General features: G+C 38.0%; 1 protein-coding gene across 4 annotated transcripts in view; it reads left to right on the top strand.

Annotated features, from left to right (window-relative positions):
* ITGB3BP (integrin subunit beta 3 binding protein) overlaps window positions 1-22,936 on the top strand; it is an 89,933-nt gene that overhangs the window by 9,722 nt on the left and 57,275 nt on the right. For 3 of the 4 annotated variants that reach the window (XM_064282089.1, XM_023549514.2, XM_010591216.3), the window contains exon 2: window positions 22,253-22,295. The exons of the other annotated variant lie outside the window; for it this stretch is intronic. In XM_064282089.1, the coding sequence (XP_064138159.1) occupies window positions 22,253-22,295 (43 nt within the window). The remainder of the gene's footprint in view (window positions 1-22,252; window positions 22,296-22,936) is intronic. 4 annotated transcript variants of the gene reach the window in all.

The raw sequence follows: 22,936 nt of genomic DNA, 5'->3' as shown, positions 1-22,936 counted from the left end.
CTCCACTCTCTTTGCATGCGTTCCGCCAGCTTCTAACCCCCTCTCCTCTCTCATCTTCTCTTCAGATAGGAGATGCCAATGTAGTCTCGTGCGCCTACTTGATCCAAGAAGCTTATGCTTCACCAGCATCTTTTTCTATCCTATTGTCCAGTCCAGTCCTTGTCCGAAGATTTGGCTTTGGGAATGGTTCCTGTCCTGGGCTAACAGAAGGTCTGGGAGCCATAACCACCGGGGCCCCTCTAGTCTCAGTCAGACCATTAAGTCTGGTCTTCTTATGAGAATTTGGGGCCTGCATCCCACTGCTCTCCTGCTCCCTCAGGGGTTCTCTGTTGTGTTCCCTTTCAGGGCACTCATTGGTCGTAGCCAGGCGCCTTCTAGTTCTTCTGATCTCAGGGTGATGGAGTCTCTGGTTTATGTGGCCCTTTCTGTCTCCTGGGCTCGTAATTACCTTGTGTCCTTGATGTTCATTCTCCTTTGGTCCAGGTGGGATGAGACCAGTTGATACATCTTAGATGGCTGCTTGCTAGTGTTTAAGACCCCAGATACCACTCTCCAAAGTGGGATGCAGAATGTTCTCTTAATAGATTTGATTATGCCAATTGACTTAGATATCCCCTGAAACCATGGTCCCCAAACCCCTGCCCCTGCTACGCTGGCCTTTGAAGCATTTAGTTTATTCAGGAAACTTCTTTGCTTTTGGTTTAGTCCAGTTGTGCTGTCCTCTCCTGTATTGTGTGTTGTCTTTTCCTTCACCTAAAGTAGTTTGGGTTTTTTTTTTTTTAAAGTAGTTCTTACCTACTATCTAATTAGTGACTACCCTGTCCCTCCCTCCCTCCCTCTCTCCCTCCCCCTTCTCATAAACATCAAAGAATATTTTCTTTGTTTAAACTATTTCTTGAGTTCTTATAATAGTGGTCTTATACAGTATTTGCAGTTTTGCAACTAATTTCACTCAGCATAATGCCTTCCAGATTCCTCCATGTTATGAAATATTTCAGAGATTGATCCTTGTTCTTTATCAATGCGTAGTATTCCATTGTGTGAATATACCGTAATTTCTTTATCCATTCATCCGTGGATGGGCACCTTGGTTGCTTCCATCTTTTTGCTGTTGTAAGCAGTGCTGCAGTAATAATGGGTGTGCATGTATCTGTTCGTGTGACGGCTCTTATTTGTCTAGGATCTACTCCAAGGAGTGGGATTGCTGGATCATACGGTAGTTCTATTTCTAGCTTTTTAAGGAAACGCCAAATCGATTTCCAAAGTGGATGTACTATTTTACATTCCCACCAGCAGTGTGTAAGTGTTCCAGTCTCTCCACAACCTCTCCAACGTATATTATTTTGTGTTTTTTGGATTAATGCCAGTGTTCTTGGAATGAGGTGGAATCTCATTGTAGTTTTGATTTGCATTTCTCTAATGGCTGATGATCGTGAACATTTCCTCATATAGCTGTTAGCTACCTGAATGTCTTCTTTAGTGAAGTGCCTGTTCGTATCCTTTGCCCATTTTTTAATTGGGTTATTTGTCTTTTTGTAGTTGAGTTTTTGCCATATCGTGTAGATTTTAGAGATTAGCCACTGATCAGAAATGTCATAGCTAAAAACTTTTTCCCAGTCTGTAGGTAGCTGGATGAGCATAGGTGTTTGATTTTTAGGAACTCCTAGCTATCTAGTTTTTCTTCTGCATTGTTAGTAATGTTTTGTATACTGTTTATGCCATGTGTTAGGGCTCCTAACGTTGTCCCTGTTTTTTCTTCCATGATCTTTATTGTTTTAGATTTTATATTTAGGTCTTTGATCCATTTTGAATTTGTTTTTGTGCATGGTATGAGGTATGGGTCTTGTTTCATTTTTTTGCAGATGGATATCCAGTTATGCCAGCACCATTTGTTAAAAAGACTGTCTTTTCCCCATTTAACAGATTTGGGGCCTTTGTCAAATTTCAGCTGCTCATATGTGGATGGATTTATGTCCGGATTCTCAATTCTGTTTCCTTGGTCTACGTATCTGTTTTTATACCAGTACCAGCTGTTTTGACTACTATGGCGGTATAATAGGTTCTAAAATCAGGTAGAGTGAGGCCTCCCACTTTGTTTTTCTTTTTCAGTAATGCTTTACTTATCTGGGACCTCTTTCCCTTCCATATAAAGTTGGTGATTTGTTTCTCCATCTCATTAAAAAATGTCGGAATTTGGATTGAAATTGCATTGTACCTGTAGATCGCTTTTGGTAGAGTAGACATTTTTACAATGTTAAATCTTCCTATCCATGAGCAAAGTATGTTTTTCCACTTATGTAAGTCTCTTTTTAATTTCTTGCAGTACTGTCTTGTAGTTTTGTTTGTATAGGCCTTTTACATCTCTGGTAAGATTTATTCCTAAGTATTTTATCTTCTTGGGGGCTACTGTGGATGGTATTGATTTGGTGATTTCCTCTTTGATGTTCTTTTTGTTGGCATGGAGGAATCCAACTGATTTGTCCTTTTTTTTTTTTTTTAATCTATTCTATCACTCTCTTTCTCTTTATGGGTGCATTTAGGCCATTTGCATTCAGTTTAATTATTGATAGGTGTGAGTTTATTGCTGTCATCTTGTAGTGTTTTTTTGTTTGTTTGTGGTGACGATATTTTTTTGTTACTCTTAATCTCCTATGCTGAAATCCTTTTGCTTGTGGATTTTTTTTTTCATTTCTTTCATTTTTGTACCTTTTGTGTATACTGAGACTTTAAGTTTTTCTTCTTTATTTTGATGAGTAGGTTTGTTAACTTTCTTTGTGGTTACCTTGAAATTTAACCTTATATCCCAACTTTGAACTGGTCTTTTATTACTTGGTATCACCTTGCCTTCCTCTCCATTTGAAAGTTCTATAACTACACCATTTATTCTCTCTTTTGTTGTCCTGATGTTGTTGTCCTTTACAGATTAACCCCTGTGGTTCCCTGTTGTAAATCTTCTAGTGTTGATTAATCCTTGAAAGTTCATTGCCTAGGTTGGTATCTGGCTGATGCGATCTTGCATCCTAGATTCAGGCTGTCATCTGATGTTTTTTCTCCAACTGAAGGACTCCCTCTAATAATTTTTGTAAGTTTGGCTTGGTTTTTACATAGTCCCTTAATTTGTTTATCTGGAAATGTCCATATTTTCACCATCACATTTGAGTGAGAGTTTTGCAGGATATATTATTCTCGGTTGGAATTTTTTTTTTCAAGGTTTTATTTATGTCGTTCCAGTTTTTTAGGTTTTGTAGTGCTTCCTTGCCTGCATGGTTTCTGTCGAGTAATCAGAGCTTAGTCTTATTGTTTCCCCTTTGTATGTGACTTTTCATTTTTCTCGAGCTGCTCTCAGGATTCTTTCTTTGTCTTTGGTTTTAGTGAGTGTGATTATGATATGCCTTGGTGATTTCCTTTTTGGGTCTATCCTATATGGGTTTCATTGAATTTCTTGGATAGTCAACTTTTCATCTTTCATGATATTAGGGAAGGTTTCAGTCAGCAAATCTTCAATGATTCTGTCTGTTTTCTGTTTTCTCCCCCATTCTGGAACCCTGATCACTCGCAGATTTTTGCCTTTGATATATCCTGCATCATTCCTCAGATTTTTCCTCAAAGTGGTATCCAAGGATTTTCACTTTCATTGTACTGTCTTCCATTGTTTCACACCTGCGCCTCAGCCCTTCTATGACACTGTCCGTTTCTGAAATCTTTTGTATTTCTAATTGCTGTTTTTGTATGATTTCTAATTGTGAGGTTTTTTTTTGACATTTTGTTCATGTATTATTTTCCTGAATTCTTCCATTGTTTGTCTTTTCCATGATTTTGTCTTTTTTTTCTCATTTTTGTCTGCGTTTTTCTTCATCTCCTGGACAACCCTGAGTATCAGAGATTTCAGTTCTTTTCTGACCTGTAGGGCCGCTAAGATTTGGAATTGACTTGACAGCAACAAGTTTGGTTTTGGTTTGGGATCAGGTAGTTCTAGTGCCTTTTCTTCTACTGGAAAGTTACCTGGTTTTTTTTTTTTTTTTTTTTTTTGTGGGGGGGATGTCTACTGGAACCATCCTGTCCTGTTTTTTTTTTTAAATATGTGTTGATATTGTCTGCTGTCTTTGGGACATTTAATAATTATTTTCTTTATTGATTTGTAGATTTGTTTGTTTTATCCTGCTTTTTTGGTTTATTTGCTTACATCTGAGCAGACAGGCTGGGTGTTTTTTGTTGTTTGGGTGTCTGTGGGCACGATACTTCTCACTACCTTGTCTAATGGGCTGGGCCACGTTCTCAGCTATGATGCAGCAGCGCAGGTCCAGTGGAAGGGCAGGAGCTTGAATGGTTCATTTGCAGCATGTACTGGGGCTGACAGGGTGGGGATTGGGGGGCAGTTCAGGGTAATTTCCAATATACTCTGCCTGTGCCGCAATGCTTAGTGCACGGTGAAGATAGGCAGGAGGGAGGGGGAGGATGTGATGTGTGGAGCTAAGTGGGTTTGGGAGAGAAAGAAGAGAGAGAAACAAAAGCCAAAAAATAAAAGTAAAAAACTGCTGAGGGAGCCTGTCATTGGAGTGGCGCAGACCTGGGGAAGCCATGTGCCAGTGGCTTTCTAGCTGGGAAGTATGGCAGAGCCCATCAAGAAGGGATAGAAAGAGCACGCACAGCTAGCTGGGTGGGAGAAAGGAAAAGAAGGAAGGGAGAGATAAGAAACTAGATTTAAAAAAAGAGAGAGAAGGGCACACTCAGCCAAGTGGTTGGGAGAATGGAAAGGAAGAAACGTTGAGAGAGACAAGAAATCAAAAAAAGAAAGAAAAAAAAAAAAAAAACAAGGGAGCCCACTGGTGTGGACCGGGGAAGGGGCTCCCTAGCCAAATGGCACTACACAGCTCATCAAGAAGGAACGTAGGTGGTACATGGTGCGGTGTCTAGGAGAAAGGAAAGTAAGGGAGGTGGAGACAAGAAACTGAGAAAAGAAGAAATATTCTCTGAGGGAGCCCTCTGGCTTGGCGGCACAGACCAGGGAAGGGGCTTCCCAGCTGAGCGGTGCTGCACAGCTTGTCTAGAAGGAGCAGAGATGGCACACGGCATCAGGAAAAAAGAAAGAAGGATGGTAGAGAGAGACAAGAAACCGAGAAAAGAAAAGAAAAAGTCCCAAGGGAGCCCACTGGCATGGTGGCATGGTCCAGGGAAGGTGCTCCCTAGCCCAGTGGCTCCGCATAGCCTGTCAAGAAGGAGTGGAGATGGCGCGTAGTGCTGGGTATCTGGGAGGAAGGAAAGTAAGGGACATAGAGAGAGATAACAAACTGAGAAAAGAAAAACATGTCCCAAGGGAGCCCCCTGGCTTGGCAACTTGGACCAAGGAAGGTGCTCCCCAGCTGAGTAGCACTGGACAGCCTGTCTGGAAGGAGTGGAGATGGCACGCAGCGTCAGGTATTCAGAAGAAAGGAAAAGAATGAAGGTAGAGAGAGATAAGAAACTGAGAAATGAAGAAAGACAAATAGAAAAAAAAAATGTCCCCAGGCACTGGCATGGTGGCATGGATCGGGGAAGTGGCTGCCCAGGTGAGTGGTGCTGCACAGTTCGTCAAGAAGGAGTGAAGATGGCACACAGAGCCAGGCATTTGAGAGAAAGGAAAGGAAGGAGATGAGAGAGAAGAAACCAAAAGATGTTAAAAAAAGCAACATAAAAATGGTACTGAAGGAGCTGGCTTGTACGGGTGGGGCAAATCCAAGAAGCAAGGAGTGTCTCCCCAGGCGAGCGACTGTGTCCCTCTGGAAAGCAGTGGACACATAGCAGGAGGAAGAAAGGTGGGGGACAAGAAAGCGTGTACCACTGGTTACTGGGTGCTCTGTCTCCTGCTGAGATCTCTGTGAAGTTGCCTTCCCATACTCCATGTCCACCATTCTTGGTGGCTGAGGGGTCCAAGGTGACAAATCCATGCCACTCCATAGCTCTGTGTGCTCCGTCAGTTTCTTATTCGATTTGGTGCTTGGTTGAGTTCTTTATCCCTTCATTTGATACTTAGGGTTCCAGGATTGATATTCATCTCTGTTTTAGTTTTTTGGGTCTTTGCTGTGGAGGGACAACACGGTGCTTCTGTCTACAGAGCCATGTTGGCTCTGCCCTTGAATAAACATATGAAATAGTTTTGAAGTGGTGTTGAGATGTTGACTTTTTGTTGTGCAAAATGTGTAATATAATTTATTATGAAGGATGTGATGTATTTCATTTCTAATTTCTTTGAACATTGCCAGGAAAAACATCAGTATGGTAATGGGTAATTGTGGAACTACATGTGGACTAAATGAATCTAAAATAAATAAGAAAAAGCAAATAACCAGTGACAAGAGAATGGACTGGCGAATATTAAAAACGTAATGAGTGAAAAAGCAATATGTAGATGACTACATCAGTATACAATTTTTTTTTAAATAATTTTTATTGTGCTTTAAGTGAAAGTTTACAAATCAAGTCAGTCTGTCACATATAAGCTTATATACACCTTACTCCATACTCCCACTTACTCTCCCCCTAATGAGTCAGCCCTTCCAGTCTCTCCTTTCCTGACCATTTTGCCGGTTTCTAATCCTCTCTACCCTCCCATCTCCCCTCCAGACAGGAGATGCCAACACAGTCTCAAGTGTCCACCTGATACAAGTAGCTCACTCTTCATCAGCATCTCTCTCCAATCCATTGTCTAGTCCCTTCCATGTCTGATGAATTGCCTTCGGGAATGGTTCCTGTCCTGGGCCAACAGAAGGTTTGGGAACCATGACCACCAGGATTCTTCTAGTCTCGGTCAGACCATTAAGTCTGGTCTTTTTATGAGAATTTGGGGTCTGCATCTCACTGTTCTGCTCCCTCAGGGGTTCTCTGTTATGCTCCCTGTCAGGGCAGTCATCGATTGTGGCCAGGCACCATCTAGTTCTTCTAGTTCCAGGATGATGTAAGTCTCTAGTTCATGTGGCCTTTTCTGTCTCTTGGGCTCATAGTTATCGTGTGACCTTGGTGTTCTTCATTCTCCTTTGATCCAGGTGGGTTGAGACCAATTGATGCATCTTAGATGGCTGCTTGTTAGCATTTAAGACCCCAGATGCCACACTTCAAAGTGGGGTGCAGAATGTTTTCATAATAGAATTATTTTGCCAATTGACTTAGAAGTCCCCTTAAGCCATAGTCCCCAAACCCCCGCCCTTGCTCCGCTGACCTTTGAAGCATTCAGTTTATCCCGGAAACTTCTTTGCTTTTGGTCCAGTCCAGTTGAGCTGACCTTCCGTGTATTGAGTATTGTCCTTCCCTTCACCTAAAGTAGTTCTTATCTACTAACTAATCAGTAAATAACCCTCTCCCACCCTCCCTCCCTCCCCATCTCGTAACCACAAAAGTATGTGTTCTTCTCAGTTTATACTATTTCTCAAGATCTTATGATAGTGGTCTTATACAATATTAGTCCTTTTGCATCTGACTAATTTCACTCAGCATAATGCCTTCCAGGTTCCTCCATGTTATGAAATGTTTCACAGATTGGTCACTGTTCTTTATCGATGCGTAGTATTCCATTGTGTGAATATACCATAATTTATTTAACCATTCATCCGTTGATGGGCACCTTGGTTGCTTCCAGCTTTTTGCTATTGTAAACAGAGCTGCAATAAACACGGGTGTGCATATATCTGTTCGTGTAAAGGCTCTTACTTCTCTAGGATATATTCCGAGGAGTGGGATTTCTGGGTTGTATGGTAGTTCTATTCCTAACTTTTTAAGAAAACGCCAGATAGATTGCCAAAGTGGTTGTACCATTTTACGTTCCCACCAGCAGTGTATAAGAGTTCCAATCTCTCCGCAGCCTCTCCAACATTTATTATTTTGTGTTTTTTGGATTAATGCCAGCCTTGTTGGAGTGAGATGGAATCTCATCGTAGTTTTCATTTGCATTTTTCTAATGGCTAATGATCGAGAGCATTTACTCATGTATCTGTTAGCTGCCTGAATATCTTCTTTAGTGAAGTGCGCGTTCATATCCTTTGCCCTCAGTATACGATTTTTATAAAGCTTAAGAACAAACAAATCAACTATTTAGGAATACATGTGTATGTGATAAGATTATTAAAAAGCAAGGTAGTGATTCGAGTTTGATTTTTGCGGGAAGCAGATGCGATAAAGAAGGTGCACATGTTAGCTCTTATATTGTGTGGTTAATTTGCATGTCTTGCATGTATTCTTTGTTGTTGCTGTTAGTTGCCGTGGAGCCGGCCTCTTGACTCATGGTGACCCCATGCTCAGTGGAACAAAACACTGCCCAGTTGTGTGTCATCCACATGGCCTTTTTTCTAGTCTTTTTTAACATCATAGCAACACACAAGCCTCCGCTGACAGGCTGGTGGTGGCTGGCCCAGAATCGAACCAATGAGTCTCCCGTGTGAAAGGCAAAAATTCTACCACTGAAACATCACTGCTTCTGTGTATCCTTTATTGTTGTTGTCAGATGCCATCCAGCTGGTTCCCACCCTGTATGCAACAGAATGAAAGAATGCCAGGTCCTGCAGCATCCATACATCAAATACTACTTAAAATGCTTTTTAAAGGATTTGGAAATTGCCTATCTTAAGTTCTCAATAAGTAGTATAGTTTTCTCCCCCTCTCTTTGGTCCTATCAGGCAGATACTCTCTTGGAACTGGAAAAAAAAAGATCAATTAGATAATTGCTGCTTCTGATTTCATTAGGATAATCATCTTCCCTTCCCAACTTGTTCCTCTTACTGTGCCTTATTCTCTTAGTGGCACCACCACTATCTAGGTTGAAACTTTGACTTTTTTTTTTTTTTTTTAAGATTTCAAGTGCAAAGATCAAGGACTTTGGAGTGAGACAGACTAGGGTTTGAATCTTGGTTTTGCTGTTTGAGCAGTTGTGTGTTCTAGATTGTTACTCACAGTGTCCTCATTGCTAATATAGTTGCTCAGTAAATATTTATTAAATGAATGGTAAAGTTACAACTTTGAAAAGATTTCATCCTATATAAACAAATTTCACACCATATTTATATTTGTGTAATATTGAAGTCAAACATATATTTATAATAGCTCTTACTGTAAGTAATCAAATCCCACTCTGATGCCTTTTTTTTCTCTTATATCTTTTATAAAGCTTTCTAGTACCATTTGCTTAGTCTTCCTGATTAGTATAGATCATCATACTAGTTAGGCCAAGGACATTTGCTGTATTCCTGTGAAAGCTAATTTTATTATGTTCCAAGCTATAGACTGCATTGAAATTATAAAGTTGGAATACCATTATTGTTGGAGAAAACTATTTGTAACAGTATTTCTCAAAGCGATCCATTCTGCTCATACAAGACTGAGAATTTTCTGAGAGAACTTTAAAATATGTTTTCTTTTCAGTGGTAAAGGGAAATGAATATAAGCATATTCTGGATCTTGTACGCACTTCTGCTAAGCTATTTTATTGCATCTCTTTGGGTTTGCAGTCATTCTGATACTAATGCCAAGTACAGTGATTTTTATTGTTGTGGACTAATTATAAAGGAACAGAGGGGAGCGACATGGCATATTGGACCAAGTAAAAACTCCCTTTTTAATAAATACCCTTTGATCATAGTAGATTTCCAAAGTTCTTGTATATTCTTTTAAAAGCATCTTGCCTTTTTTAAAAATTTGTGGTAAAAATATATATAACAAAACATTTACAAATTCAACAATTATTATGTGTATTATTCAGTGACATTGGTTACATTCTCCATCTTGTGCAACTATTATCGCCATCCTTTTTTGAATTGTTCTGCCACCATTAACATAAACTCAGTGCCACCTATGAAATAATTCTCTCTTTCTCCCTGCCTTCCACTCCTGGTAACCAATAAGTTTTGTTTTCTATTTGCCTATTTCATATAAGTGATAAAAATCATGCAGTATTTATCCTTTTGCAACTGACTTATTTCACTTAGACTGTTTTCAAGGTTCATCCATGTTGTGACATATATCAGGATTTCGTTTCTCTTTATGGCTGAGTAATATTACATTTTATGTATTTATATGCCGCATTTTGGTTACGCATTCATCCGTTAATGAGTGTTTAGGTTGTTTCCACCTTTTGGCTATTCTAAACAGTGCTGCAGTGAACTCTGGTGTACAAGTTTCTGTTTCCATTCCTGCTTTAAATTCTTTGGGGTATATACCTTGGATTGGGATTGCTGGGTCGTATGGTAGTTCAATGTTCAACTTTTTGAGAAACTGCCAAACTGTTGTCTGCAGCAGTTGTACTGCTTTGCGTTCCCCCCAGCAATGGTTGAGGGGACCAATTTCTCCACATCCTCAACAACCCCTGTTATTTTCCTTTCTTTTTTTCTTATAAATCATAGCCAATGTAGTGGGAGGGAGGTGGTATCTCATTGTGGTTTTGATCCACATTTATCTTACGACTAAGACCTGTGCCCATTTTTGTCAAAATGATTCCAACTCATGGCGAGCTCACATGTTTCAGCATAGAACTGTACTCCATTGGGTTTTCAGTAGCTGTAACCTTATTGAAGGAGATCACCAGGACTTTCTTCCTTTCCTTCATCTCAGTGATTTTATAGATAACACACTCATTCATGATTTAAAAGAGAGAAAGAAAGAAAACTCAGCAGCCTAGTAATGGGAGAAAACTTCTCAATCCTCTAAAAAAAACTAACACTAACATCATATGCAGTCCTGAACACATTTTCCAAGATTGAGAACAAGGCAAGCGTGAGTACTCTTGCTACCTTTGTTCAATAAAGCACAGAAAAGCAATAAGATTTATAAACCTTAAAAATAAGCTAATGACACAATTATGTATATTGAAAATCCCAAGGAAGCTACAGAACAGTTAGTAGAACTATTCAGCAAGGATGTAAAACACATGCTATATTTTAGCAATGAACACCTGGAAATTGAAATTTAAAATTTTGCATTTATGATTACATTTTAAAAAGTAAGATGCTTATAATACATTTAATGTAAGACATGCAATATCTCTACAATGTAAATTACAAAGTATTGCTTAGAAAAAATTAAGGAAGATTTAAATAAATGGGGGCATGTTTATGGTTACGATGTTAATTCTCTCCAGTTGATCTTTAGATTCAAGGAAATTCTTGTCATAATACCAGCAAACTTTTTATAGAATTCAAAAAATTTATTTCAAAACTTACATGAAAAGACTAAGGATGTATAGTAGTCAAAACAATCTTGAAAGAGAAGAACAAATTTGTAGTATGTACACTGTCATGGATTGAATTGTGCCTCCCAAAAATATCTGTCAACTTAGCTGGGCCATGATTTTCAGTATTGTGTTATTGTCCACCATTTTATGTGACTGTGCATCATTTTATGTTATTTTCCTATATGTTGTAAATCCTGTCACTGTGATGTAATAAGATGGATTAGCGGCAGCTATGTTGATGAGGTCTACAAAATTAGGTAGTGTCTTAAACCAACCTCTTTTGAGATATAAAAGAGAGAAGCGAGCAGAGACATGGGGACCTCATACCACCAAGAAAGCAGTGATGGGAGAAGAGGGTGTCCTTTGGACCTGAGGTTCTTGTGCTGAGATGCTCCCAGACCAAGGGAAGACTGATGCATCACGAGGACCTTCCTTCAGAGCCAACAGAGAGAGAAAGCCTTCCCCTGGACCTAGTGCCCTGAATTTGGACTTCTAGGTTATTGGACTGTGAGAGAATAAACTTCTCTTTATTAAAGCCATCCACTTCTGCTATTTCTGTTATAGCAGCACTAGATGACTAAGACAGAATTTTGGTACCAGGAGTGGGGTGCTGCTCTAACAGATACCTAAAATGTGGAAGCAGTTTTGAAACTGAATGGATAGAGGACTAGCAGCAGCGGAGAAGCGTTAGCAGCAGAACCAGGAGACCAGCACCAGACAGCACTGGAGCCAACCCACAAAGTAAGAGAGCTGAGCGCCTGTGCCCAGGAGGCTTCATGGTGGAGTGGGGTGCCTCCAGGCACTTACGGTAGAGCTAGGTTTGCCGAACCACAGAGCAAGAGAGCTGAGTGCCTGTCCACAGGAGGCTTTCTGGCAGAGTGGGGTGCCTCCAGGCACTTATTAGTGGAGCTACAGAGCTTTGGAACACTTGCGCCAGCAGGGCAGATGTAGGCATGAGGCTCAAAGAGCTCAGAGGCCATGAAACCAGGAAACAAGCTAAAAAGACAAGGAACACAAGAAGCCGAGCTGCCTTAGTCTCAAAAGATATAGCCCAGACCTCTGGGATTTCAAACGGTAGAGCCATGGCCTCTGGTGTTTCTAAGGGTGGAGTTGCCACTCGAATAGACTAGGAGAATGGTGTGCCTAAGGCTGAGGGAGCAGAATTGCTGTCCCAGTGGGCCTGGAAGTTGGAGCTGAAGCCCAGAGCTGAGGGGCCTCCACTCAGAATCTGGAGAGTGTGGCCAATACCTAGAGTCTGGAGGGCAGGGCCATTGTGTAAATGGTCTCAGAGGACAGAGGATTATTTCGAAAACCTGGAGGGCTAATGTAAAGTGTTAGCTGACTTGCTTGGTGCCTGTTATCCCCTCTTTCCCTCCAGTTTCTCCTGTTTGTAATGGAAATGTCTAGCTTGTACCTGTTCTGCCATTGTACCTTTGGAAGCAGATAACTTGCATTCTAGATTTCACAGAGGAAGAATTTTTGGATTTTGGACTTAGAATTGAATTAAGACTTTTGCTATGATATGATGGGATGAATATGTTTTACATGGGGCAAGGACATGAATTTTAGGGGGCCAAAGTGTGGAATATCATGGATTGAATTGTGTACCCCAAAAATATTTGTCAACTTAGCTGGGCCATGATTCTCAGTATTGTGTAATTGTCCACCATTTTATGTGACTGTCTGTCCATCATTTTATGTGATTTTCGTATATGTTATAAATCCTGTCACTATGATGTAATAAAATGGATTAGCGGCAGCTGTATTGATGAGGTCTACAAGATTAGGTAGTGTCATAAGCCAATTTCTTTTGAGATATAGAAGAGAGAAGCAAACAGAAAGACGTGGGGACTTCATACCACCAAGAAAGCAGTGCCGGGAGCAGAGCATGTCCTTTGGACCTGGGGTTCCTGCACTGAGATGCTCCCGGACCAAGGAAAGACTGATGCATCACAAGGACCTTCCTTCAGAGCTGACAGAGAAAGTCTTCCCCTGGAAGTGGTGCCCTGAACACAGACTACTAGCTTACTGGACTGTGAGAGAATAAACTTCTCTTTATTAAAGCCATCCACTTGTGGTATTTCTGTTATAGCAGCACTAGATGACTAAGACATACACCAACTACCCACCACTTATCTGTCAGTTTGTCCTATGGTGGTGGCTTGCATGTTGCTGTGATGCTGAAAGTATTTCAATTACCAGCAGGGTCACCCATGGTGGACAGATTTCAGTGGAGCGTCCAAACTAAGAGACTGTGTTAAACTATCAGGCAATCTACTTCTGAAAAAATTGACCAGTAAATACATTCTGGATAGCAACAGAACAATGTCTGATATAGTGCTGGAAGATGAGCTCCTCAGGTTGGAACACACTCAAAACACCAAAGAGGAAGAGCTGCCTCCTTGAAGTAGCGTCGACCTTAATGACGTGGATGGAGTAAAGTTTGGAGCCTTCATTTGCTGATGTGGCGTGACTTAAAATGAGAAGAAAGCTGCAAACATCCATTAGTAATGTGAGTGTAGAATATACAAAGTATGAGTCTAGGGAAATTGGGAGTCATCAAAAATGAAATGGAACACATAAAGATTAATATCCTAGGTGTTAGTGGCTGAAATGGACTGGTATTGGCCATTTTTAAGTGGACACTTATGTGGTCTACCATGCCAGGAATGACAGTATGGAGATGAATGTTATCAGGAGAGACCAGTCCCCAGAAAAGAACATCATGTTTGATAAAGTAGAGGGTCAGCAAAAGAGAGGAAGACCCTCAACGAGATGGATTTACACACTGGCTGCAGTGATGTGCTCAACCATAGCAATGATTGTGAGGAAGGGGCAGGCAGTGTTTTGTTCTGTTATACGTAGGGTGGCTATTAGTTGGAACCAACTCGGCAGCACTGAACAACAATCAATAGAATGGCTAAAATAAAAAAATTTTTTTTTAATTGGTAACACCAAGTATTGGCTAGGATGTGGAAGTAATTGGAACTTTTTTACATTGCTGGTGGTTGTATTAAATGGTAAATCACTTTGTAAAAAAAAAGTTTGGCAATTTTTTATAAATTAAATATACACCTGTGATCCAGTGTTTCCACTCACAGGTATTTATTTATTCAAAAGAAGTGGATATGGTATAGCTAAAGAAAAAATAAAACTTGTAAAAGAATGTTCATAGAAGATTTGCTCAGAATAGCTAAAAACTAAAATCAAATGTCTATGAACAGGAGAATGAATAAAGAGCAACAACATGGATGAATTTCTAGTAATTATCCTGAACAAAAAACAGCCAGATACAAGAGTATATAGTAGATATTGGGGGAATGGTCTGTTTCTATGCCTACCACCCAGGCTGCCTAAGTAAAGGCCTTGGGCTCAGAGCATTTTCTGATAAGGAGGCTGGGAATTGGGTTGCCTTTCTCTCTCCTAGTTGCTTCTCCTTATCAGAGAAGCCTTTCCCCTGTTCGGGGCACACAGTAACTTTCTCTGTCTCTTGTACATGTGCAGGCACCATATGGCACCTGGTCAACCACAGTTCTATATCTGTTCCCAGTAGAGAGGCAATGGGGTCTCTTGTACTATGATATAAGAGAGAAAATGTGCCAGATTATAAGAGCCGGCCTCAGGGGGTGGACTGAAGGGGAAACAGGCTTTTGTGAGGCTAAACATGGGCACTCCCATGTGGTCTGCTAGTTTACTACAATTTGCATTCTTATGTAAGCCCCTGGCATGAGCCGCTATTGTCTACCACCAATATAAAACCTCTGGTCTACTCCAGGGTGTGGAGATCTGCTTTGGTCCTGCTTCCACCCAAGACTTGTCCTCGTATGTAAGTCTCCCTAGTATACTCCTTTGCTGCCACACTGGAGTTGCCTGCCTCTTTCTTTGGTCTCTCAGCGCCTTCCCTTTTTGGAGACAAATTTCACATTATTGGTCCATGCCTGGGCACTAGTTTATTCCATTTCTATAAAATTCTGGAATAGACAAAACTATGACGGAAGAAAAATCAGAGAAATCATTGCATCTGGGAGAAGTGTTGGACTAAGAAGGGACCTGAAGTAACCTCAGGTGGTTCAAATGTTCTTTATCTTGATAAGGCTGTGGGTTGCAAGGATATAGTATATATTTGTCAAACCCCACCAAAACCAAACCCATTGCTGTCAAGTGGATTCCAACTTATAGGGACCCTATAGAACAGAGTAGAACTGTCCCTTTAGGCTTCCAAGGGGTGGCTGGTGGATTTGAACTGCCAGCCTTTTTGTTAGCAGCTGTAGCTCTTAACTACTGAGCCAAAAATAAAGGAAGGAGAAGGGGAAGCTCTTCCTTGGAATAGAATGCCAATTAATAATTAACAAAAGGAGTGATGGAATTAGGAAATCATCAATGACTACTTTAAACTGTTCTTTGAAAGTTTAATATGAAACAAGATGTTTACATCCAAGATTTTTTATTTATTACATTAGAAAACCTATGAATGAACAAAATTGAGATCAATGATATTGTGACAAACCAATGTCGTGTGCCTGAAGTTGTTATGCTCTCAAAAGCATGATGGCATCATTTCTGTATTAATTTAAAAAAAAAATCACCTGATTGTGGGGAAATATCAGAAAACCCAAATTGAGGAATAATCTACAGAATAACTATTAAAAAAAAAAAAAAACCACTGCTGTCGAGTCAATCCCAACTCATAGCGACTCTATAGTACAGAGTAGAACTGCCCCATAGGGTTTCCAAGGCTGTAAATCTTTACAGAAGCAAACTGCCACATCTTTTCTCCTGCGGAGCAGCTAGTGGATTCGAATTGCCTACCTTTCGGTTAGCAGGCAGGCACTTTAACCACTGCGCCACCAAGGCTCCTTGAAAAATATCAAGGTCAAAGGATAAAGGTTGAGGAAATGTTTCAGATTAAGGGAGACTGAAGAGATAGGTCAGCTAAATGCTGTGTCTGATCCTGGATTGGATCCTGGCCTGGAGGTAAGGAAGATTAACTATAAAGAACAAACTGGGATAAGTGATGAAATATGAATATGAATTATTGATAACAACACCATATCAGTGATAAATTTTATGATTTTTATAATTGTATTTTAGTTATTTAATTAGAAAAACACAGAAATATTTAGAGGTAAAGGTGTATGATGCCTCCCAACTTATTCTCAGATGGTTTAGAAAAAATATGCATATATAAGATGTGTGTACGTGTGTGTAGAGAGAGAATGAAAAATAGGATGAGGTATAAATAAGTGGTAAATCTGGATTAAGGATAAGATAAATTCTCATACTGTTCTTGGAAATTCTTTGAGTTTAGATTTATATAAAAATAAAATTACGCAAAACCTCATCGAATTGTTAAAAAAAATTAATTGGTGGATTAAGTAACAGGTTAGACGGTACTGAAGAAGGAATTAGAGAACTGGAAAGTAAATCTAAAGAAATTGCCCAACATACAGAATAGAGAACAATGATATGAGAGAGTTGTTTAGAATTATAGAAGACAGAATGAGAAAGTCTTAGTTTAAAATTATTTCTAAATGGAGTCTCTGTAAGATAGAATGGAGTAGAGGCAATATTTGAAGAGATTATGGCTTAGATTTTTCCAGAAGTGTTATGATACAAATCAATATGAGGTACTACCTTCAAGATAAAACTGTGGTAATACGACATTCTTCAGGAACCTTCGAAAAGGTTTTTAAAGTATCTTAAGTAGGGCTGGTGAAAATAATCTTTTAAAGAATCATATCTTTATCTTAAATACGCAAAAATTATAAATCATAGAAAATTGAAGGTATTAAATATATTCTTGGATTTGAAACTGAAGCTTTAAGTTAAAAATAAGTATAATTCTTAAAAAGTTAAAAACAGAATTACCTTCAGACCCAACAATTCCACTCCTGAGTATATACCCAAAAGAATTAAAAACAGGTACTTAAACAGATATTTGTATGCCAGTGTTCATAGCAGCATACTCACAATAGCCGAAAGATAGACATAAAAAGGAATGAAGTTCTGATACATGCTACAACGTGGATGAACCTTGAAGACATTATGCTAAGTAAAATAAAAAAAAAAAAAGTAAAATAAGCCAGATGCAAAAGGACAAATATTGTATGATTCCACTTATGTAAGGTATCTGAAATAGGCCAGTTCATAGAGACAAAGTTGAATAGAGGTTATCAGGGGCTGGGGGTGGGGGTAATAGAGAGTTATTGTTTAATGGCTATAGAGTTTCTGTTGGGAATGATTAAAAAAAAAAAAAATCTGGGAATAGTAGTGAATGTACAGCGTTGTGGATGTACTTGATGCCATTGAGTTGTACAGTCAAAGATGGTTAAAAATGTAATTTTTATGTTATATATATTACTTCAATTAAAAATAAGTATAATCAATTAAACAAATCATTTATGTAACGGCTATGTGCCAGTCACTGTGTTGGCTCTGGGGATTCAAATATTCAACAAACAGATGCTATTCTTTTTAGGAGTTTTCATTTTGTGGGAGAGATGGTTCAACAAGCATTTTTAGAACTCATAACCTCCTATAGTGCCAGTTATCAGACAAGGTGCTAATGTTATAAATATCTTAATCTAGGGAGGAAAAATAAACATATAAATAAGTTATTTCAACATAAATTTCATGAGAAGGACATGCCCAGGATGCTAAGGAATTAGAGTGGAAGAATCCTTAGTGCAAACTGGACAGGGTCAGGAAATACTTCTTAGAGATGATTGTGCTGGAATCTCTGTGGAAGGATAGACATCAATGTTAGTTTTTTTTTTTTTTTTTTTTAGTGTTGTAAAATTTAATACATACAGAAATGTGAATAAAACATCAACCTTCTGTCATATTTAATTCTGATAGACCTATTTGGGCCCTTCTAGCAGAAGTGAAATGATCTTAAGGCATTTCTCATTTTATTCAACCCAAAGAACAACCCTACCTCCATCCTTTACCTCCTGGGATCATTATTCCAAAATATATCCATTAGACTTCTGTAAGAATTTTTGACTAATTCATTAATCTTTTGATAAGGAAGTTTTTGACACCATAAATATGTTTCGTAATAATTGTTAAAAGTTTTTGGCCAGTGTTTTCATGAAGAGCAAGAGTAAGAGGATTAATCAATTATTTAGATGCTGTCACACAGTGACAATACGTCTACATGTGATGGAGTGGTGTTCCCATTCATCCATGTTGTGGTAGGGAATTTTTATGTGCCACAAAAAAATGTTGAACACAAAGGAGAATGGGCTTGAATGAAAGGGAAAATGTAAAAAGGATATAGGAGAATTTTCTCCGATCTCTGCTCATTCCCATGCGTAGAATGGAAAATAAATCATTTTAGATATCTCAATTTACATTTAAGGAGTCATATGGGGTATAAATTTGGCCATTGCCTTTCGTCAAAGGATTTCTAAGCATCTCATAAGCATACTCAGTAATTCTCTAAACATTCTTGGGAATTTGGTAGCTAGCAATATTATCATTCCATTAGAGTGAGGAGTAAATGGAAGCACTGAAATACTAAGTGATATTTTTATCTTCCATTCAGAGGTTTCTTACTACTTTACAGGCCAGTATTATTACCAACTTTATGAAGCTTAGTGAGATTATGTGATTTGCCCAACCTTAGGGGAAGTATTTGGCATAGCATCAAGGCTCCTGAAGTCTTATCTGCTTTACTTTGTTCTTCACCCCTCTCCCACTTTCAACCTCAGTTCTGCTATTCAAATCATATTTTATCTAACGTTTTAAAAGTCCTATTATAGAGAACCTCAAATCACATAATTTCTTGAGCTTTTGAGTTGTCATTCCTAGTTTTTAGTTGGGAATCCAATGATAGTTCTTTTTTGGTAGAATTATTTAATAATGTTATGTAATCAAATTCATCTACTTGTTCTGCTCTGATGAATCAGAGTCCTCTTCAGAATACTACCACATGTTAAGCTAAATAAAACAGAGAAGGATAATCTTAGAGAATAAATGTATATATAAAGAACAGTTAACTTTCTATTCCTGTTGATATAAAATTGCCTGTCAAATTTTTTTTAATTCTCAGCAGCCAGAATTTTGATGCCAGTGGACCTAAACCTAGTACACTGAAAGATGGAATATAGTATTTAAATTATGGGAATGGGTAAAAATTTGGGTAAGTTGGAAGTGAGAAGTCACTACAGGGGTTATATGGTTACCCAGGAGAGGAAGGTAATTAGGACATAATAGGTAGGTGTTCACTTTGTCACGAACTAAAACAGTAGCCACATGAACTGAGTATAACTTTACGGAACTACCAGAAGTGTATTACTTTTAATTGCTAACTAATACTGTTAGTAAATGATTAAATATATTAGGAAAATATTCATTCTGTATATCTAATCAAGTTTTGTCTCTTCTTTTTTTATAGTGTGTTTCATACATCTCTTCCTCTTTAGTCCTGCTAACATCATCCTAATCCTCTTTACATTACACAGTTCATGAGTAAAAGAGTGCCTTGCATATACAAAACCAGACCCACTGCCGTAGAGACCATTCCAACTCATAATGACCCTGTAGGACAGAGTAGAACTGCTCCATAGGGTTTCCAAGGCTGTAATCTTTATGGAAGCAGACTGCCACATCTTTTGCCCATGGAACAGCTGACGAGTTCAAACCGCTGACCTTTTGATAGGTACTTAATTTAATGACTGATAACGTGATTGAGAGTGAGCCCAGTTCTAATAGAATGGAAAGAATACAAAAAAACCAAACCAAACCCAGTGCCAATGAGTCGTCTCCGACTCATAGCGACCCTATAGGACAGAGTAGAACTGCCTCATAGAGTTTCCAAGGAGCGCCTGTCGGATTCAAGCTGCCAACCCTTTGGTTAGCAGCTGTAGCACTTAACCACTGTGCTACCAGGTTTTCCATGGTAAGAAGAGATGGTCATAAATTACTTTAGTAGGTTTACTCTTCTTTACCTCTCCTTTATCTTCTTCCCCCTCAGTTCAACAAAGATTTACTGCACACAGACCTGAGATCTGAATTTCTTTCCCTCAAGCCGTATGACATTAGAAAATCTCACAAACTCTCCCTTATTGGCTGAACTAATAGATTTCTTCTAGCCTTGTCTATTAATTTTTTTTTTGGATTCCTGTAAATATTATCAGCTTTTGCTTGTTAGGTACCTGGATTATCTGAATATCACATTACATACAACAGATCGTGTTTTAGATTCTTACCAGCATAGTTAAAGTGGGAGATAACAGCCTCTTTTAACCCAGCTTACTTTCATGTTTACTTTTACATATTTCCTGGGACTTTTTAGATCAACCTAGAACCTAACCTTGAAACCTTTTAAATCTAAGCATTTAGGTACTTTCTCTAAAAATTAATCATTGATAATAAAGCAGTAATATTTTGAACACTTAGTATCAGGCTGGGGTTTGTGTCCTAAAATATAGTATTGCATCAAGACTTTAGAAACAAAAGATAAAAGATGCTCTACTGTGCAACTTTAGTTTTATATCTCTTTTTGAATTGCTGTGAAATACCAGAACATCTCAAAACTGAAATCCAAAAACCAAAACCAAACCCGTTCCATCAAGTTGATTCCGACTCATAGCAACCCTGTAGGACAGAGTAGAACTGCCCCATAGGATTTCCAAGGAACAAGCGGTGGATTCAAACTGCTGAACTTTTGGTTAGCAGCCAAACCCTTAACCACTACGCCACCAGGGGTTCCCATAACTGGAATAGGGAAATATATCTTCCAAAGCTAAATGTAAATATACATTTTTAGATCATCTGCCACTGTTTGTTCATACCTTTCTTCTCTTTTTGCTTCATTGAGAATTTACATTAAATTGATTTCCAGTGGGTTTCTAAGATATTAAAGTAGTTCTTTAAACCAGTTTTTCACAAAAAAGTGTTTTATGATAGGCTAACATACATATGATAGCAGAATTAGTGAACCTTTTTTGGAGAGATTAAATTTTTGTATTTAGTATTGACTGCTCAGTAATTTTCATAGGTTGTCCATCTCTTTTCTTGCTTTTACCAGTTGTTTGTAAATCAAGTCAGTTATTTGTAGTCATTTTCTATGATCTATACAATGTTTTCTATAATACAACTTTATAATACAATCTTTTTTTGCTTTATTTGTAGTCGTTTTCTATGATTTATAGTTTTTTTTAAATAACAATCTTTTTTGTGTGTTATTCTCTGATAATTTAAATAACTTAATTTCTATGTCTCAGGGATCATGAAAGTACTTTTAATGCTGCGTTTGTCACTGAGAAAACTAGTTTTAATTCATATTGACCTTTCCTTTGAGCATGTAGTCTGAATTCAGTAGAATGTTGATGACTGCTCTTTAGAAGACAGCTGTACGAAATAAAGTATTATAAATATTCAGCTTTCCTTTCTAAGCAGTGTCACCAACAGCTGGGTATCCAGTTTAGCAGAACAGATTTTGCACACAGAGAGCCTGGCACGTTCCTGAATCAGTTTAGTGAAGGTGACAAAAAATAGTTTCTTACGGATTGGGGACTTATAAAGTCAGAGCATCTGTTCCTCAGTTAAGTCATAGTCTGGTAGCACTGAATCATGTTTAAAGGTAGAATAATGCACAAAACTTTTTTCACCTTGCTCATTCCTTTTTTTAACACCTAGTGCATTTATATCTGCAAATAATACACTTTTAACTTCTCCATTGAAGGTATGTAAATTATTTTGCTCTAAGGTATGATTTTTTATTAGTGGTATTTAAAAATATGAAGTAATTTTTTGCTAAGATTTCTTATGACTTTAATCTTTGAATTGTATGGTAGTCCGTGTTTACAAAGTCACATATATAAAAAAAGTGTTCTATTTAAATATTTAGTTACGATTCCATTTTGAAATATATCACTAAAAATAAACTCAATTTAATTATCATGAATAATTGCTTTCTTTGTATGGTATTCTTTAATAAGTTATATAAAAATTAGTTGGTAAAAGTAACAGAATTTTTGTTTATATATCTTACTCTTAAATATTTGGTTACTTAAAGCATGTCAAATCTAAGAGTTCTTTAAATGTTTTTTGCAGTGCTAAAAGATCACTAAGATTAGAAGGTCTGTTAGAAGAAAATGTAAGTACTTATGAGTTTGTAATTACCTGATAAGATTATGTATTTTTAATTTTTAACTACTGATTTACCTTACTAAATGTAAAAATTATCCAAAAAAAAAAAAAAACACATATGGCGTAATTGTGATAGGGACATCATTTTTCTAGGTATACTTTTTTTTAAACAAATGGAATGTGTATAAGTATTTGTCCAGCTTTAGGCATTCATAAGAGGCTAGTTATTTAGAAACTTAAGTGAAATAATTTAGTAGAAATTAGTTTACTCTTGGTAGAAAAAAATATTCTGCCACTTAAATGTAGAGCAAGCAACATAGAATAATGATAATGCTTTAACCTGTATACTATAATCTGCTAAATTGAAATAAAAACACTGACAGCATTTTTATATAAAAAACATAAATCTCTCAGCTATGCTGGCATGATTAAACGATAAGATACTAACAATCTAATAAATTTCACCATGATTATCACAATAGAAATGAAACTGTGCTGTTGATATTACTTTTTAATAAACCTAGTCACAGCATGTACCAATGCCAGCCATCATGACATATGTTAGTTTATTATCTTTTCATATGAACTGTGGGTATAGGTGCAGATTCTAATACTGAGATACTTATGGCTCCAGTATCTCAAATGGAC

The sequence above is a fragment of the Loxodonta africana genome, chromosome 3 (assembly GCF_030014295.1).
Source record: "Loxodonta africana isolate mLoxAfr1 chromosome 3, mLoxAfr1.hap2, whole genome shotgun sequence".
In the NCBI taxonomy this organism is placed as follows: Eukaryota; Metazoa; Chordata; class Mammalia; order Proboscidea; family Elephantidae; genus Loxodonta; species Loxodonta africana.
This window is presented reverse-complemented; position numbering and strand designations above follow the sequence as displayed.